A 21,293-nucleotide genomic window follows, 5' to 3' on the forward strand; every position below is an offset into this window, starting at 1 on the left:
TTACTGCTCTAGCTATAAATGGTTTCTTCTTATATATTCTTACCAATAGTTTATCGAAACGCGAAGAAGTTGTATCTTTTTTTTCATCTTTTTTCTTCTTAGGCGTGAATGTAAAGTTTCAAATACTTTTTTCTTCGCACAGTTAAAGGTTTTTGCAATGTCAACCATCACTTTTCCAGCTTGTCCTAGTTTTTTCATCACTTCGCGTTCAAAATGAGTACAATGTAATTCACGACCCATACTTATTAAAATTATAGACGACTTTTAAAAAATTAAGTTAGTATTAAAAATAACATATCTGACAAACTAATAAACAAACTCAAAAACCCTATTTGCATAAATTAAAAACTGACCCTTAAAATAGAATAACAGTTAAAATAGCTTGTTTCTATTATTTTTTCCAGGCGAAAACATCATTGGCCTCAAACTTTTTACCGTTAAGTGAAAACAAAAAGTTGTTTCCACAAAACAATTTTGCCATTTGAGAGCATTATTAGGACAAAAGAATTAATTGCTAAAAAAATATTATGTATTTATGACGAAGTAACGTCTTGGGAGTAGTTGAGGCACATACTGTGATGGAAAAAATAATAATCAAACGTAGAACTTCACAAACCTCTGCTTCAGTTCATTACAAAGATTACCAAAGACCTTTATGTCTAAAAAACAATCTTCAGGCAAGCTAAAAGTCTATCACGATTTATATTTTGTATTTTAAAGTAATTAATTAATTAATAAGAAGGAAAAACAAAACATGAAATGAAATTGTGCAGAAAATAAATAATTCATAGAGCAATTTCAGCTTTCAGTTGAATAAAAAAAATCTGATCAACTGACATTTTGATATATGTAGACTTGACTTGATATTTGGGAATATGTTTCTTGACTTACTTTGCAGTAAATTTTCCAATCAAGTTGCCTTATTGTTTACAGTAAAAACTGCATGTCATTAAACAATATTATTTATTTTGTCCTTTTCTTAGAATTTTGTTTTCGAAACTTATTTTTTGTTCAACTCAAAGCGAGCATTATGGCAAGCTCGTGTTTTCCAAAGGATCTTGAGTTTCCAAATCAATCGCTTCAAATGTTTGATATGTTATTTATAATTCGGTTCTTAAGCTGCAATCGTTTTGAAAAATATCTATTTTCGCTCCATTTTGAAAATTTCTAATTCATATTTAGAATGTATTGTTTTTTTGTATGCCCATTGTCGAGCTTTAGTACCCGTGGCATGATGGTTAGTGCGTTGGACTGTCATGCTAGAGGTCTTGGGTTCGATCCCTGCCTATGCCATCTAAAGTCTTTTCACGGGTACTGCCTCTTGCGAGGAATTGACAAATCCTTCAAGAGTAATTCTTGTCATGAAAAAGTGCTTTCTCAAACTAGCCGTTCGGATTCGGCATAAAATTGTAGGTCCCCTCCATTCCTGACAACATTACTCGCACACAGGAATGGTTGAGAGTTGTAAGTCACTAGGCCCTGGTTCACAACGGACTGTTGCGCCACCCCATTTGATTTTGATTGTCGAGCTTTAACCAATTAAAATAACCGGAAAACTACAGAGGATTCTCGTTTTGGCACTCGTCAAATAAGATATTTACTTTGATTCTGCTCAGCCGTTTAAATGAATGGATACACTCTAATAATCTGCTCAGTGAGCTTCCACCTGGCTTCAGACCGGGATACTCCACCGTCGATCACATTTTTGTCCTTCGCTCGATCGCCGACTCGTTTCTATCGAGAAATAAGAAGCTATTTGCATTCTTCGTTGATTTCAAAGCTGCTTTCGACACCGTGGATCGCAATGCCCTATTTTTCAAGCTGTACCATTTAGGAATGTCGCTTGAGTTCGGTACAGTATTGAAAAATTTGTACAAGACTACCAAAGCATCAGTGTGGAATGGCAAATGCTTATCAGAGTGGTTTCAAACGAAATCTGGAGTTAGACAGGGCTGTACACTTAGTCCAAGCTTGTTTGCACTTTTATTGATGATATGGTCGAAGCATTACCAGCAGCTCTTCTTTTCGCTGAACATTGTCCTACTCGCTTATACACCGCAGTCCCTTCAGCTAATGATAAATAAGCTTGCTGAATACTGTAAAAAGATCGGGTGCAAGGGAGTAATGGCACTATAATTGTAAAAGAGTACAGTTGGTAAAAGTATACAAATATCTAGGAGTCTGCTTTACTAAAAACTTGAGCCTGGAAAAACATCTCATTGACAAACTTGTTAAGGCGAAAACAGCTATAAACTTAGCATGGAAGCAAGGAGAACTCCTTAATCTGAACTACATTCCTCACCGCGATGACTTATCGATTTTATGCAACCTGTGCAACTTGAATGAGGTTGGGCGATATGCGATATTGAGAGAAATAAGAAGGCTTATCCTAGGCAGTGACTTTCTTTCAAATACTGAAATCATATAGCCTTCTTCGAAAATGGAAGTCACAAAATTATATGCATATTGCAAAACAACACTTAAATATAGACATCAAATTTTAAATGAAGCGTTTTAATCTTAAACTGCAATTTCTTTTTTTAATCTATATAAAGCTATACTTTTAGTTGTCAATCAGGCAGACGGCAATGCCATGCATCATATTGATTGTATTAACCAAATTATTGTTAAAAGTGTATGTTTAAATAAAATCAATCTAATCAATCAATTAAAATAACAAAATTCCATGAATAAATCAATATTTCTATGTCAATACCCAAGTTCGCTCTTCAACTTACATTTTTTTCAGGGGTTATAACAATCTTAAGTTTATTAACTGGAAAAACTTAAGTTTAAAACGTTAACTTTAAGTGAATTAAAACAAAATCACAAGTTAAACATAACAATGCTCAAGTTATGTTCCACTTTGATTGACAAAAAATTCGACTTAAGTCTTTTTGCTTTAGATCTTGCCTCTCTGAATGGATTCATTAAGCAACCTTCACGGGTGTATCATTCCAAATGGTTTCTATTTTCAAAGAAGGAACATCAAAGTTGATATTTTGTACGTTCAATCGGTTATTTGCCTTCCGCCCAAAGATGCTCCATTGAATTTAGGTCTAAACTTGTCGGCCATCATTCTGTTTGAGTGTATAACAACGCACGCAAAATAAAAGAAGCATTAATATTTCTATTCCAAGTCTCAAGCCTAGTTGGCCATGAATTTTTAAACTACATATTAGTATTGCTATGTAAATGTAAATAAAACTTGAATGTGGTTTTCCATGGGCAAACTAAATCAATTTATTCTTGATCTATGTCTGTTAAAACTCAAATTTGCCCCCTTATGCATTCCATGGGGCAAAATAAGTTGATTTATTTTTGATTTAAGATCAAATCTGCAAATCTGGATTTTTCGGCAGAATACCCTTCTTTGCACCAATACTAATGAAAAATGTTTAGCTGCGAGTTGGACAGCTCTACCGCGCTCTATAACACATACACAAAGTAACACAAATAAAGACAAACAAAAAACAGATGCAATTGTGCTCCATGCACCACGAATACAAAATCAATTTGTGACCGAAATCTGAATTTACCTATGGAAAACCCCATAAGAATTGAAATGTTATAGAGATTATGTTTGCTTTTGTTAATTTCAGAAAATACAATAAAATATTGTATAACAAAGTCTTTGCAAGCAAGAAACTCATTCCGATTTTCTATGATTTCATCATTTACATTTTCTTATTTGAACTTTTATATGACTGGTATATTGCTGTCAGTCGAATCCACTAATCGTTCCTTTAGAATATCTATGCTTTTCACAGATTTCAGCGTCCCATTTATTTGAAGGTTTGGGCCAAAGCAATTTTAGGAAGAAAAAACTTAAACATTAGTCAGCAATCTTCATTAAAAAAAAAAACGAATTTCGGATTGAAAATTGGCACCTTTTGTACTCCGTACATCCAATTTGGGTACATAATATAGAAATAACTGCGAAAATAAACCCAAGTAAATTTTTAAAGCTCATCGGTTGAACCGTAAAAAAAAAACAAAGAGTAATGCTTAACTTTACTCACACATCAGAGTAAGTGTTGAATCTGGTAGTTCTGTTGCCCTAATTAATAATCCAAGTTTTCGACCTCGAACTCTGAACGCAAGATGTCCGAAAACCAGAAAAACTTTGAGAATTAGGCACCTTTTTCGCTAATTATTGGTAATTTTAAACCTGAAAGATATGTTTTTAATACAATAATTACGTTTTACGATCTTAAGGCAAATAAATTAACTATACAAATTAACCCTAAAGTTGTGTCTAAAGATATTACGGTTATTCAAAAAATAGCTAAAATACGTTTTTTAACAAAATTTAACGATTGACCATAAAGTATACCATAGCCTTGTAGGGAAAAGATTACACCAAAATATACAAAAAAGTATGAAATAGGGGGTCTATAACCCCTTTGTTTGGCTTGAGGGGTAATTTCAGAAAAATGAAATCGAGGGATAATTTTTCAGAAAAAGGAGTTGGCACACAAAATCAGATATTGGCAATTCTAGGCATTTATGACGTTGGTCTTAAATCGGGTGTTTAGATCGACAAGTTTTCAAAAAGTTTTCCTTTTTTTCAATTTTGTGTTCATATTTTCGTTATGAAAAATATGTTTCCGTTACATATTTATTATGAAAATACAAATGGAGAACTGAACTCGCTTTTACATCACAAAAGGGACAACATTTTTATCAGTCAACTATAGGCTAAAATGGAATCAGCTAATTTTTCAAAGCGCATCGGTTGAATAGTTTTCCTATTCCACGAATAATAAACAAAAAACAAAAAGTGAAGCTTTAATAAGTTGAATTTTCAATATTTATTTCAAAACAGGTAGACTTCGCTTAGAGACACTTGGAAGTGATTTATTATCATATGGGTTAACAACACAATTTTCTGAAATATCTAACAATCAATCAAAACACGATAATAATTAAAAGATACTAAAAAATATAAATTATATGCATTATAATCAATAAAAATGCGTCTTAGTTTATATTGCAGCGGGGGAAGCATTTGAATAAAATATAAAAATTACCATTAGTTATCATAATAAATGCGTTGTTTGCAAAGAGTAATAAACATTTTCATTGGTTGCTCACGTAGTTTTCTTTATTTAATTTTTGTTTTTTCAACAAAACGTTTTTACATGCATCATTATTCCTTTTAAAGCATTTCTCCATTCTGAATTATTATTCGAAACGTTCATTTGCACCTAAACGCCGCGCCGTCCGGCATTTTTATACAACATATACATTATACACGATTAGTCAGTGATTTTCTTATAAAACTGTGGGTACAGCAGCGTACAGGACGTGCATGTTTTCGTTGCGGCCTGAATACAAATTGATTATTTCTTTGAATTTCTTGTAAAAGAGGAAATCAATGACAACGATTGCCTATCAGTTTCCCATAAGATGTTTTGTTTCAACTTCAACTTGAGCTCTTCTAAAGTCGAATATGCAATTCTACATAAATTTGAAATTACTTTATTATGTCAGTAACTATACAATATCCTATTTTAATCTTTCTCTTTGAAATAAAATATCGCATGAAGTATAAATGCGGCATGCAGATTCAACCTCTTAAAATTTTAAAAATTGCAAGCACGAATCTATTTGAACATTATGCAGATTGAGTTATACTTAATACACGCACTTAAGTATGCGTACCTACCCATTAACTTTTTTTTTTAATATTTACCTTTCCACACAACAAAGTTAGAGTTATTTTTTTTGTTAACTAATATATTGAAGAGAATTTTAAAGTTATTATATTTTCAAAGCAAACAATTTGCTTGAACAATTATTTAAAAAAAAATTAAGCAAGTGCCCGGGTGTTGTCAGAAAAGGCAATATACAATTTACATATTTTGCCCAGGGCCCCAAGTAAACGTTCTACGCATACTCAAATACTTCAAGATGCTCTTAGTATTTCCCGGATCGTTGAGCAGAAAAACCAAATATTCAAAAGCCACAATTGTTGTTGAGTAAATACCCACATATATTATTTGTTTGTTTTACATTTTTTTCCCAGTAGGTATTTTTTAATATTATTTATTGATGCTTAAGCCTCTTATAAATTTGAAGTGAAACAAAGTAATGTTTATGATCTCAAAACAATATTTATGTTTTTTTCTCTTTGTTTAAAAAATAAAATTACACAAAAGAATTGTGATGTAAATTGAATATCAACAAAATTAGGAGAATCCCTTTTTGGAGCACAATTTATAAGACATTTACATTTTGTATGTACAGTGAGTCCCATTAATATTCGGTTTTTTTGTTTCTTTCTTAAAAACACTTTACTTTAAACTTAAAAAAAGTTAAAAACTAGTTTCTCTTTAACATATTTCTGTTTTCATAATTTCAATATATAAACATTTTTTAATTAAAAAAGCGAATTAACAAAATAAAATAAATAAAGAATACGGTAACTTTTTTTTTTACATACTTTCTTATATTAATTTTTTAATTAATCTTTCTTACCATTGATTTTAATAATTCGTTGGATACCCTTGATTGGATAAAACTCCGTTCAGTCGCTTGGGCATGTTTTTTATAATTTTTTGCACGTATTCAATGTCTGTTTTGCTCCATTCTTCTTGAGCCATGTCTTGAGTGCAATTATTGACGAGACAGGGCTTTCACGAACTCCGACGGTCCAATTCATCCCACAGACTCTCGATTGGGTTAAGGTCTGGAGATTGTGGAGGTCATTGGATAACTTTTGGACAGTTATACAGAAGCCATTCTCTTTCAACATGAGCTTTGTGCTTCGGGTCGTTGTCGTGGTAAAATTTGAAATCCCTTAAAATGCCCATTTTCTCAGCACTTTGCCTTAAATTTTCTTTAAGAATCCTCAAATAGTATTCCTTATTCAATATACCGTCGATGAATACTAAATTTCCCATCCCTCTTGCCGAAATGCACCCCCAAACCATGCTCTGACGGCCTCCATGCTTCACTGTTGGCTGTATGTTTCTGCTTTTAAACTCTTCATTTGGCTTACGCCACACCATAACTCTTCTTCTCGTCAGCAAATATTACATCATCTCGCAAATTTGATCGGAATTTGCCTGTTGCGCATATTCATAAATGGCTTTTTTCGGGCAACTCGACATTTTAGCCATTTGTCTTTATGGTTCGTCGTACCGTTGATGCAGATTGATTGGTGCACTTAAACAAGGATTTGCTCTAACTTTTCTTACTATAAGCCGTTCTTCTTTCGTTGTTAACTTTTTTGGTTGACCCATCTGCTTCTTTGGTTCGATCCTTCCTTCTCTTTTATACCTCCAAACAATATCACCGACAGTGTTTGACTTCATGTCTAAAATATCAGCAATTTGTTTGTATGTTTCAACTTTATTGTGGTGAAAAATAACAAGATTTCTTTTTTCAGGGCGTTTTTCGTTTTTGCTAATTTTTAAATAAAACCAAACGATCCTACACTTAATTGTTTTAAAAATGTATGCAAACATCTTTACTAGAGTACACTTTATTTTAACGGTACTCTTGAATAGACAAACTGTTAATCGGGGCAAATGTCAAACTCAGCAAAGAAAAAAAAACCGAATATTAATGAAGCGCTTACATGTGTCCCTTTTGCGTTCTTTGTCGTATATCGCAATGCAGTTAAATGATTGCACCATTTTTTAATGAAATATTTTGGGAATAATAAACTAATTTATTAAATAACCAAATAAGTAACCTAAATTCAAGTTTTACTATGAGAAAAACACCAAAAGTAGTTTTAAGAAAAAAAAAACTAATATTATTGACACTCACTGTATATTTAGAATAGTGAAATGTACCCACCTTGTATTTGACAGCAAAACAGACAATTTCTTGCCACTAAGATTTATGAAACTAATTTTGTATTAATACGAAATCTTTGGAATATGAGTTTTTCTGTTTAGCTCAGAAAAAGAATGTTCTGAAGTGTGTTCTGAGCAGTGAGAACTGGTCAGTTTATATTTGTGAGGAAAATGAATAATATAAAACTAGGTAAAAAGGTGAAGGCGGAAACTAACTTTTTTTTCAATTTTACCACTTTGGTTTTTACATTAATCCTATTACTTTTTTTTCCAACAAAAAAAAAAATTAGTCTGATTTACGAAGACTTTTTGGATTATGCGTATAAACTATCCGGATCCTTTTGTTAGTGTTTTACGTGTGAAAGAACAGCTGGTCCAAAAAATCTGGGATGTCAAAAAAGGAATTCAAAGGTATCCAAGAATTTCTGGGTTTCTGACAGAACAACTGACTTATGGTTTTAAAAGGGACTAAAATTAAAACTGAAATTTGTATCTTTTTTTCGTCCTCTGCATCTATGTATGTATATCTTTGTTTTTATTTTTAAGCTGTCTTAATTTAGGTAGCTTTAGACAAGTGTCATTGCAATTTTGTTTGTTTTATTTCAGAATCTGTGTATAGCAGCAGTTTTTATTTATTTATAAAAAAAAAAAAATAATTTATCAAAAAAACTTAACTAACTTCTCAACGCACGGGGTTTAAAGCTTCATTACTTTTTGCAAATTCTTTGGTCGCGCTTTATGATACATAACATTTTTTTAAATATCGTAAAGTCGGTAAGAAGCATTTTGCGGTTTTCCATGGGTAAAATAAATCAACTCATTCTTTATCCAGATCTGTCAAAACACAAACTTCGCCTGTTTCTGCATTCCATTCCATGTATTTTTGATCAAATCTGCAGATCTGGATGTCTTCTCTATGCACCAATACTACTACCATTTTAAAAAAATGTATATGAAAATTAGACAACTCTAGCGCGCTCGTTAACACATACCTCAAATTACACTAATACAACAGCGAACAACTTTATGAATTATTCCAATCGCACCAACAAAAATCAATTTTTGAAAAAAATCTGAATTTATCCATGGAAAACCTCATGTCAAAGGCACGACAGACCGAATTACCTCATAGTTGTGGTATAGCCATTAGGCGTCACTATTTGAGAATTGCCAATTTGCTTTTTCTATTACAAAAACAAGAAATAAAGATTCAAAACTTTAATTAAAATGGATAAACTAATCATAATTAAACAAGAATTTATTTTAAAAAAAAATCAAAATGAAGATTTTGATGTGTTTAGCTCAACTTGTTCAGTTATTCTACAAAAAAACGAAAAGCATCATATTTATAGGATGTTTTTTTTAGCAGCATGAGATTTTTCGATGTTTGTTGCGTTTGCTTTGAGAGAGGTCTTGGGTGAAATCCCTGTCTGTGCAATCTAAAGTTTTTTTTACGAGGAACTGACAAATCCTTTAAGAGGTTGAAAAATGGTCTCTAGAACTAGCCGTTCGGATTCGCATCATTTTAGATTATGGACACCGAATTGACGATGGGGTTTATACAACATGTTAAAAAAAAATTCCTGGATATTGAGGGCGCTTTCAACAACGTGGGCACATCCGCTATCATTTCTGCTATGACGGCCCTAAACGTTGAATACACGCTCAGTGAGTTGATTAATCTAATGCTAAAAAGCAGGATCATCAACTCTAAGATGGAGGATTTTTGTACGAAAAGGTCTGTCGGTAGAGGCACTCCGCAAGGTGGCGTTCTGTCCATTCTCCTGTGGAACATAGTGGTTAACGAACTGCTAATATCCCTTGAGAGGTAAGGCTACAGAGTGGTTGCATATGCCAATGATATTGCTATCGCCGTCACACGGGAACATCCTAATACACTGAGAGGCCTCCTCCAAAACGCACTCAATATGCTCACTAGATGGGCTGATCACTGCGGACTTAGTATTAATCCTCTAAAAACAGACCTCGTCCTTTTAACACGGAAATACAAAGCCCCAGTAATTGTATCTCCTTCAATAAAAGGTTTAATGTTAATTTTTACCAATGAAACCAAATATCTTTGTCTTATATTGGACAAAAAATTAAGTTGGAAACCTAATATTCAGGAAAGAGCTAAAAAAAACTACAGTAGCTCTTTTCCTTTGCGAGAAAGCCATAGGAAGTAAATGAGGTTTTTAACCTCACATTACCTATTGGCTATACACATCGGTCATCCTACCAATACTTATGTAGGGGGTTGCAGTATGGTGGACTGCACTGGAGAAAGTCACATACTGTGACAAACTCAGCAGAGTCCAACGCACTGCATGGATCAAAGAGGTTCTCTCCTGGCTAAGAGAAAACGTGATATTAACTCCTGATATCCGCATCTTCTCTGATAGTCAGTCTGCTATCAAATCCCTTGACGGTTTCTCAAACAAAATCTCTAACGGCCCTCGATTGTCGATCGTCTTTTATGGAGGTGGCGCAGCAATTTAACATTCACCTCTGTTTGGGTGCCGGGCCACAGAGACATCACAGGAAATTGTAGAGCCGATGAACTCGCTAAAAATGGAACCGTCATACCTATTTCATCTTAAAGGGAGAAGATAGGTATACCGATAGCTACATGTAACCTTCTGCTCAAAAAAAACACAAAGCAAACTCTAGGTGGCACAATTTACCAACACGCGCAGCCACAAAATTCATATGGCCTTCACTGGACCTAAAGAACTCTACAGAATTATTATCTCAAAGCAGAGTTACTATGAGCTCCCTAATAGGTGTCCTTCCGGGACACTGTCTTATAGGCAGACACGCAATACGACTTGGTGTAGCCTCAAATGACTTCTGCAGGAGCTGTATGTACGAGGAAGAAGAGGAAACAATCTCTCAACACCCCTCCACTTGCCCTACTCTTTCACTAAGACGCAAACTTCATCTGGGAGAATACTCTTTTGATAATCCCAGTAAACTAGCTAAAAATGATATCAAATATCTCCTTCGCTTTATAATAGGCTCAAAATGGTTCGACTAGTGGGAAGTAACTTTCTAGATTTATGTGGTATCACAATGGGCCTTTTATTTTGGCCTAAGTTTGTGGATTATGAATTCGTAGCCACTTTAACCTAACCTAACCTTACCTAGTGTTAAATTGCACAAAAAATGTCATAGAACCAGATGATACGACAGTTTGACATTTTTTGTTAGCAAAAAGAAAGAGCTGATTCTTGTGGTATATGTGTGTCCATTCTCATGTAAACAAAGCCTGAGTCAAAAACTACACATTTCGATTCTGCATATAAGCAAAGTACATAAAATACACAAACTGAAATTTTAAACAAACTTAAGAGGACATTTTCGGTTCTCAAAGTTATTTAATTCAATTCAAATCATTGTATGTTAAAATCATAATTTTCATTGTAGATTTTAGTGTTTTTTTTTTCGAATTTTGTTTTAACATAACAATACCGAACTTAATTTTATATTTTTTCATTTTTTTTCAGACTTTTCAAAACTTATAAAGACGAAAAAAGCATCTGTGAAGATAAAACATAACAATGCACTCTCTAAGTCTAAATTATTTAATTGTGTTATTTTTAATTTCGAATTTTACTGGAAACTCCGGTCATAAACTACAAACATTCGACTATCACAACTTTTCAACTCAATTCTCTGAAGCCGAACCAGTTTCTACTTTATTAAACGATGACGGTGGAAGTTTTGATGAAACAAAAGAAAAAAATCCAGTATTCGATAGTCCAGCTTTTAAAGATGATATTGATGAAAGTGACCAATTAAATAATGATGAATATATTGCAAGGCCTGATCCAGATGAAAAGCAGGACTTTTTTCAATATCCCGATGGTTTTGATGAAACTGAAGATGCAAAAACTTTTAAACATCAAGAATATGAAGAAAATCCATTGGGTACTAGTTTGGCAGCTTTCGGATCGAAAATAAGTGCCAAAGATGTTGGATCGACGTTGCCTGTTTTTTTAGATGAGCCTCAGAATTCTTTTGTTGTTAAAAACAAACCTGTTACTCTAAAGTGTAAAGCTGCATATGCTCTTCAGGTAAAATTGTTGTAATATAAAATCATTCTGCATAAAATTTCTTAAAAAATATTTCTAAAATTAAATAAGTTGTATATTTATAAACACTTTTTATATAGAAAACTCACAAAAAAGTAAACAATTTCCAACTTTGTTTGGCCAATTATTAATATCAAAAAATGTCCTTATACAAAATTTCACTAGTTCAGGTGTCCTCTGCTTTTTGCTGACAATAATTACATTTGTCTACAAAATTAAGTTTTTTTCTCCTGCATAAACAAAACAATACTTTTTGCAGGACTAAAGATGTCTTGAAATATTGCCTTTAAATTTTTCTATAACATTAAGTTTTTCGAAATGCTAGAGACACAATCACGGGGGGCTAATTTAAAACTTAACATATCCCTTAACAATAAATAATTGGATGATTATTTTGCGAAGTTAAAATGTCTAGATACAGTTTAAATCATTTAAAGAACTTTACTTAGTTTCTGGAAATTCTCATTCGGTCATGAGCATTTTTTTAATCTATATGTCACGTGGATAAGGACGAGTTTTTTATATTTGACTTTATTTTTGAAACCCTTAGGTTTTTTGGAAAAAACCCAAATGTTGAACGAATGAGGTATGTATTAAGTTTATATTGCAAGCAAACATTTTTGGATTAAATTGATAAATATAAGTTTTATGACGGTTTTTCCAAAGAAGGTCATAACAAGTACCTGTTTTTTTTTTGTTGTGTCACATTGATAGAAACAACGTCTAAATTTACCTATCAGCGTGTTTTAAATCAGATAAAAGGATACTCTGATTGTTTGGGAGCTTAGTACTAGTATTAATTTGATGGAATCAAGAAGCAAGGGTCTAATGAAGGAAGAAGTAGGCCAAATTCGAGCTTACTGGTATCTCGGCGAACCATCCGTTATAAAGGAAGAAAAATAAGAAGAAGTTCAAGTGTTGTATACAACTACTTTATAGGACTCAGAAAGATATGAAAAAAAAGAAGAGTCAAGAAAGCCACATCATTTCAGGAAAGGCGGGCGATAGTGAGAGCTGCTTCAAATTCAAGACTGTCCTTTAGAAAAATCAAGACAGAAGCTGGGTCAAATGCTAGTACATCGGCTATTGCTGGGGTGATACAGAAGGCAGACAATATACTACACCAAAAACTGAAGAAAACACCACCATTGAATGCTGCACGCATGAGCCAACGCAACAAATTTTGGAACATTATTTTCTTTCCTTTAGGGTCTTGCCCTTATTCATGCGACACAAACAAACAGACACTTTTTCTGACCTTCTTTGGAAACGCCGCCATACGACTTGTATTTATCAACTTAATCCAACTCATTTTTCGTAATACAAACTTAATACATACCTAATTCCTTCAACCTGTGGGTTTTTATAAAAAACCTAAGGGTTTGAAAAACAACGTCAAATAAAAAATGAAAAAAGCTTATCCCTATCCATGTGACGCGAAGTGTATTTGTTTTTGTTTCACTTCCCATTGGAAGTTATTGTAATGTGTCTGATATATCAAATTGAAAATTTTGAAATTTCTCGACTTTTCAAGGTCCCTAGAGTCGAAATAAAAGATTTTTAGAAAGATGTCTGCGCTTGCGTATGTTCGTACGTTCGTACGTTCGCGACGTTTTTTTCTTCGTCCATAGCTCAAGAGCCAAAAGAGATATAGACTTCAAATAAATTTTGGTAGAAAGATGCCGAAAGGGCTCTCAAGAAAATTGCGTGGGTGTTTTTTTTTACCATAGCAGTTTAAACAAAAAGTGAACATTTTGGCTAACCCTAAATATTTTACGAACCAAAAATGGTAGAGCCTTAAATTAGATTTTATATAATATATTGTAACGATATCGTGAAACCGAACAATTATTTTTTTTGAAAAAAATCCAATTAACGGTTGTTTTATAAATTGAAAACTGAAAAAAATGTGTCACCTCGAAAATTGTATTTCCAAAACAATTTTTTGTAACGAAAAATAACGTTTTTGATATCAGGTAAAATTTTGACAAAAATAAAAGTGATAGTTTTTTTTTATAAAAAATAAAAACCTAAAAAAACATTACTCAAAGATGGTAAAAATTGAATTTCAGCTCAAATACCTTATCAAAACTTTGAGATATTGGCTTTAAACTAATTTTATCTTTTAAAAAATATTGCTGTCAACACTCAATAAAATTTGGTGGAAAATCTATTGAACAGTTTTTTTTACAAAAAATAAAAAGCTAAAAAAAAAAATACTAAAACTTGGTAAAAATTTACTTTCGGCTCGAATAGCTTTTCAAAGATTAAAAATATTGTCTTTAAACTTTGTTTTTTTTTTTCACAGAAAATATTGTTTTCGATATTCAGTATTTTTTTTTTATAAAAATCCAACAGTTTTTTCATAAAAAAATAAAATCTACAAGAAGAAGTACTCAAATTTGGTAAAAATTGATCTCTCAAATTAATTTCATGCATCCAATTTGTAAAAATTTAAGAAATGTTACTTAAATTGGTAAAATTTAGTTTTCGACAAAAAATCTATTTAAAAAAACTAGATTTTCAAACTAAACTATTCTTTATATGAAAAATATTGTTAATAATTTTAAAAAAATTTAAGAATAATTGAACTAACAACTTTTCAAACCCAACACGAAACCTACAAACTTTTAAGCAAGACAAATTGACAGACGGAAGTTATCAGTGTGGGTCGCATCCCAGCCTCCTTTATTTTAAAATGTAATCTTGCGGGATAGGATTATTTTGAAGTCTTGAAGAATTAAGGCAATCAAAACCAATTGGAAAAACGAAATTTGATTGCAAAATAAAACACATTATCAGACTGTGTTATTTTAGGAATAAAATGTCAATGTAATTTAATGAGACTGAGAAAAAAGACTGCTTAAAGATCATATATAAGTTTGTAAAAAAATTATTCACATCCAAAAATCGAAAACTGTGCTATTTCCTCATAATTAAATTTTATGTTTTTGGACAAAACATCAGTTTTTCTGTCGATTCAGTCCAATGCATTAGAGAGATGCATAAATCGACTAGGGATAATATTATTCCGGACGTCTCATAACAACTGAATATGAGCTTTCTTTTTATGTCAAACTCTGTCATGTTTCAAGAGAATCTTACGCACCAAAGTGCGTCAAACAATTTTTCGTTTTTTTTTATATTTGGATTTGGAATATCTTTAAATTTTTAGCTGCTTTTGCCCTAAAAAAGAAAAAAAGAAATACTGCTTTTATGTTTTTATTCTATATATATGTACTATATAACTTTTTTTGTTGTAATAAAATACAGCGATTACCTACCCTTGTAATGTCTGTTGACAATGGGAGTTGTAAGGAAACATAAGAAGAACTTACAACCTATTGGATGTGAATGACTGTGGATTTTTAATATTAAGATGCAAAATGGGGGGACAAATCATTTCACTTTGCATTGTACTCGCAAAGATTAAGGGTGGGTTGATGATTCATGACATCACTTTTATAAATATTTAAGGGTGAAGATGTGGAAAGCAAAAGAATGCAGCTCATTGATGCTCAGTTGGAGTAGCATTGCTTGATGAATTCAAGTTGTACATATTCGACATTTATATCGCTTTATTCCGCACATAATAGAAAATCAAAAATCAATTCTGTCTGTATTCACGCTGTTCTGGAAATAAGAAAGCGAACAAATTTTTTTTTCAGTTTGGGGTAATTGACATTTGAATTTCAGAGCAAATATTATGGCTTTAAGGCTTTGAAACCGCAAACAATTTTTACTGTACAATAGTTGCGTGAAGAATTGAATTGATTTTTTTATATTGAGCATTTCCTTAACATCGTGGAAAAACTTTGTGTTTTTTGAAAAATGAATACATTTTTAAAATAACACAAATTCTTAATCATAGTTGTTTTAATGGAAGAGTGAATTGCCTTGTTAACATATTTGTTTGCAGTTATTTTTATTCAAAACAATTCGTTAATACAAAAAAAAAGAATTGATTAGTCACCCCCACCAAAAAACAACAAATTCAACAAGAGTTAAGATCAAGCTTTTTTCTGCTACATAGACACTTTTTTAAAAGAGCCATCAATCGATATCGCTCGTTTATGTATTTTCATACACTGAAATTACTAAATTGTTTATGTTTGTTTTCGTTGTCCAGTAGTCGAAAATCGACTATAAAATCTGATAAATAAAAATACTCCAGTCTTTTGAAATGTACAATTTGTACAATATTATATTTTAACATAAAGTGAGTATTGTTTAAAATTTTTTTTAAAGCAATTATTAATAAACATACTCATTTGGGAATTTTATGATTTTATTGAATCAAGCAATGCTTTTTTCAAATCCCTTCCGATCTTCTGATTGTTTTTTTTTGTGATTCGTAGCGGAATTTTTCGTTCGGGGATTTCTCCGAAGAGGTCTTGTGATAGGCATAATAAAATATATTTTTCATGATTTTCGCGAATTGTTGCAAGCATCGATTCTTTTGAGGTAATTTTCGACCATTTTTTGACAAATGTTGGCGAGTCTCTCAGCCATAACTTGACGAATGTTGGATTAAGTCAAGCTGTGTTAAACCGCGTAATCTTGATGGCTAATTGATATCGCCACGAGAGAAAATGTGTTTTGCAATAAAGCAATATTCGTTCTAGTTGTTTGGCATATGACACCGTCTTGATGAAACCAATTATTCTTCAAGTCGTATTCTTCAATAGCAGGCAAAAAAGTCGGTTATTATATAACCATAACGCTCTGAATTGGCGGTGACAGTAGTTTCGAAAAAGTAAGGTCCAATCACACCTGCGGGCCAAAGAGCGCACCAAAAAGTGACTTTTTTGTGGATGTAATGGCCTCCATTCAATTACTTGAGATTTCTCAGAACCCCAAATACGACAATTTTGTTTATTAACATACCCACCGAGTAAGGAATGTGCTTTGTCGCTGAAGAAAATCGAAAAATCGCCGTCCACCGCCTGTTCAAGCAACCATTCGACTTATCTAAGACGATGTGAACTTTCAGCTGGCTTCAGCTGTTGTGTGAACTGGACTTTATAAGGTTGTAGGTGTATATCTAAATGCAAAGTACGCCATAATGGGTCGTAAGACAGTCATAATTCCCAAAAACGATATTCAGGTCTTCGGCAACACTTTCACTTACATCAGCGATATTTACAGTGGTACGAGCAAAACGATAATGTTCAATGATGATTACAATATTTGAAACCAATCCAGTCCCTTGGACGATTATGTAAACTATAAACTCTTCTTAAAGCACGGAGGAATTAGCATTTTTGTAGTGGATTTTAACAATTTGTATGCGTTGTGCGATAGTTAAGCGATCCATTTTCGACTTTCAACTGAAAACAAAAAAAAAATGGTTTAACAACCTAGTTTCATAGATGAATTCTAGCCATTTACTTTTTATACCGCAAACTGGATAACCCGTTACAGGGTGGGCCATTAAGTGGTTGCTTTTTTAAAAAATAGGTTATTTTAACATTGACATCTGTTTCCCGATCTTTTGACATAAAGAGTCAATATCGTTATGGTAAATATTGCACAAGTATTTTTAAAAGTAAATGGTGTGAGCCAACAGTGCAATTTATAAAAAGATATTTTGTTGGATATGAAGCACAAACCAAACCGCGCCTGCTATACGTTAGTTTGTACACAAAGTTAAGATCATTATCATACAAGCAATTCGTGAGCTTCAACTAGAAACCATCAACAATGTCTTGTAAAATCGGAGTAACAGGTTGCGCCACTGTAAATTTTGTAAGGGCAGTCACTTAACTATTCGCCCTTATGTTCCATAATTAATAAAAAGGTTTGCTTATGGAAACATCTTGTTCATATTTATGTATTTTTAAAAAGAAAATTGTATTTGGTTCCTATTCTGAAGTAAACTTTATTTACGTTTTTATATTTTTCTTCTTAAAATGTCGCAAGTTTGTATTGCTAAGACTTCTGCGAATTATGTCAGTCACCTTGACAGAGCAGATAATATAAAGTTTGCCTCTATTTGGATTGTAAGATAAAGGATAATTGAAAATAAATAAAAAAAATGTTCTATTCATAATTTTCATGAGAAGTGTAGTTTATAGTTCTGCATTTAAGAAAAATTCTGCGTTCTTAGAAATATAAACAAGACAATTCTTATTACCGAGCCCAAGTCAACGGATTTCATATAATTAGGCACAACAAAATTAACTGTGCAGTTTGTTTAGGTTTCAAGTATTTGTGGCTGATATATTGAGTATTATCAAAAGCATATTAATCTAATTTGTGTTTCAAATACAATTCTATGCCCGTGTTCCTTTAGAAAAAATATGTTTTTTTAATTCGTTAAGAATATTAACTTTTTAATTTCTTTCTTTAAAACTTCAAAATCCCCTTTTCCAATTCAAAGCATCGTAAGAAATCATTTTTTTTTCACATCATCAATTATTTTATATTCTCCAACAGGTTCATTTCAAATGCAGTGGTAGTTCAGAACCACCGCCTTCTGTTCCTGACTCTCACGTTGATCCGCATAGTGGTGTTCACATAAAAGAAGTTACAGCTACCATTCATCGAGATTTGGTTGATGAATATTTCGGTAAAACACCTTTCCAATGTGAATGCCAGGCTTGGTCATCAAGAGGAGTGACGAAAAGTCAAGCAGCTACTATAAATGTCGCATGTAAGTTTAATCATTTTAATAAACCTAGGTATAATTTAAAAAATTTAACAAACATATTTTTTTTCTTTCGCAGATATTAGAAAGCAATTTGCAGTTTCACCCACCTCGTTGCGCGTTGAAATCGGATCGCGAGCAGAATTACATTGTAAACCACCAAATGGAATACCCTCACCAACTATACAATGGTATAAAAATGATTTTCCAATATTAGATGTTGAAGGAATCGAAATAACGGCTGATAAAAGTCTTGTTTTAAATAAAGTATCCTTGCAGGTAATTTATATTTTATTTGTATTGATTGATTATTATGAATGTAATGAATATTTTAAATTTGTTTACAGGATATGGCCAACTACACATGTTATGCAGAAAATATTGCTGGAAAACGAATATCAGATTCCGCTGTACTCATTGTATATGGTATGTTCTTTTCATTAAATGAAGCTTCAAGGTATCAAATTGTTTATTCTCTCTACTTTGAGTTTCTGTCCGTAATAAATGTTTTTTTTTTTTTTTTGTTTTTTTTTTTTGTTATCCGTACTCTATTTTGAATAGGTTATTTAAAACTCTTAAAAATGTTTTTTTGTAAAAAGTAAACAAATCTAATTGTTTCTTTATAACGAAATGTTAATTGAAAAATTGATTTTGTTAAACAAAGCTAGGTTTGGTACTCTTGAAAGTTCGCCTGATGAAAACTCAGTTCCATTATCAACGATAAGATTATTAACAATTGAAACTTTAAAAGAGTTTTACCAAGTTTTACTTGATATTTCAAAGGCATTTGAGAGAGTTTGGCATCAAGCTCTCTTATCGAAAATGCGTGCATTTGGTATTGATGAATCCTTCTTCGTTAGGTTAGAAATTACTTTTCGGACAGTTCGATTCAAGTAGTATTGAACGGATTTAAATCTGATATTCACAAAATAAACGCTGGTGTGCCCCAGAGCTCCGTTTTGTATCCGACGCTCTTTTGTCTGAAACTTCTAACTTGTTTCGCGGATGACAGTACCCTCAGCTTTTCATATTCGTTTTAAGATTTTCATCCTGGTCCTCCGAATGTGGAACTTCAACGGCAGCGTATGATAAGCTCAATAAATTCTTATCTCGAAAGCATTGTACATTGTACAATGAGGAATCAAAAATCGTGTACAATTTAATGCTTCGAAAACTCAATGCTGTCTGCTGTCGGTAAAGCGTAACTCACCCTAGATGCCGCTATCCATGAGCGGCACTTGCATCAAGAAAACTAATCAACTTTCAGTACTCGGTATGTATATCACAGATCACCCCTTATGGAATGATCACATATTCGATATTGCCAAATATGCTGCTAGGTGCTTAGAATTTCTCCGACGGTGCAAGAAATTTGTCACCCCTTCTGATTTGGCTGTAATTTACAAAGCCTTCATTTGTCCAAAACTTGAATAAAACTCGCATATTTGGGCAGGTGCCCATAAAACAAGATAAAGTATTTTGGACAGGATCGAAAAAAGCTTTAAAAATGATAGGCGATATAACTATAACCGAAACAATTACGTCACTTGAACACCGCCGCAATTTGCATTCCTTTCGTTGTTCTACCGATATTTGTATAAACAGTTTTCTGTCAAATTAGCATACTCATACTTCTAGGAATGGACATCAGTTTAACCTTGAGCTCAATTTCGGACGTCTGTCAAGTATAGAGAATGTTGAATGCTTTACCCAGCTCTGGTTTTTCCCTATCATTTTAATATTCAAAACATTAAGACCAATGTGCATCGGTATCTCCCCTTTAGTCCATCGCTATTTTCCTAAAGCTCGCACTGTGTTTAAACTTTAAACATGTTAAGGGTATTAATAACCCCTTGAGTGCCCGTTTATTATTAAAAAAACGATGATCATCCTATTACATTAATATAAATATTATGTTGTATTGGATGCTAATGTTGCTGCTATGGACTTCCTTAAGACGAATTAATTTTGAATGTTATTACATCCGAGGAATCGGACTTATCAGATGACAATGACGAAATCGAATTTATTAAAAAGAAAAAAACAATGATAGTGACATGAGAACTACATTTGATAAATGTATTGAAACAAGCTTCAGATGACGCATAATCTCACCTATCTTAATTGGAAGATTTTTATAATACGACAAAAACAAAAACTGTTCATGTGCAATCGAAATTTGGTATGTTTTCAATTTAAAATAAAAAGATAACTAATCTCTTTTTTTTTTTTGTTAATATAAAAGAACACCGGCAGTGTTAAAAAAATTAAATTATCCATATAATACATTTTTAATAAAACTTATTTATAACGAAGAAATGTTGGGTTTCCTTTTTTGGAAAAAAAAAATTAATTGAAACAACTTTCAGGATTATTTAAATGAATAAATAGTGCTTACCCAGCTTATCCTCAGATTTAATTAAACTTGAGAATAGCTGTGCTCGTTAAAATAAATAAACAAATAAAACTAAACATAAAGACAATAATTGTATTATTTCGTAATCAGCAAAACCCAAACTTAAAAAACTTGTTTGTTGTTTATTTTTTTCTTGAAAAAAAAATTAGTTAAGAAATGTTTGTATTTTTTGAATTGTTGAAATTAATGCTGCAAAGATTGTATTTAGTGTGAATGGTTCAAATGGCGCTCAATATAGGGTTTCCTATAAGGGGTTTATTAAAAATATTGTCTGTTTTTCAAGAGAAATCAATGAATGTTTATGTATTCTTAAAATAATCCCA

At 32.2% G+C, this 21,293-nt stretch overlaps 1 protein-coding gene across 2 annotated transcripts in view; it reads left to right on the top strand.

The window, feature by feature from the left end:
- LOC129949751 (netrin receptor unc-5) overlaps positions 1-21,293 on the top strand; it is a 41,886-nt gene that overhangs the window by 8,229 nt on the left and 12,364 nt on the right. For both annotated transcript variants that reach the window (XM_056061386.1, XM_056061387.1), the window contains exons 2-5: positions 11,318-11,887; positions 18,344-18,560; positions 18,634-18,833; positions 18,902-18,980. In XM_056061386.1, the coding sequence (XP_055917361.1) occupies positions 11,372-11,887; positions 18,344-18,560; positions 18,634-18,833; positions 18,902-18,980 (1,012 nt within the window). In that variant the 5' untranslated portion in view covers positions 11,318-11,371. The remainder of the gene's footprint in view (positions 1-11,317; positions 11,888-18,343; positions 18,561-18,633; positions 18,834-18,901; positions 18,981-21,293) is intronic.

The sequence above is a fragment of the Eupeodes corollae genome, chromosome 3 (assembly GCF_945859685.1).
Source record: "Eupeodes corollae chromosome 3, idEupCoro1.1, whole genome shotgun sequence".
Taxonomy (NCBI): Eukaryota; Metazoa; Arthropoda; class Insecta; order Diptera; family Syrphidae; genus Eupeodes; species Eupeodes corollae.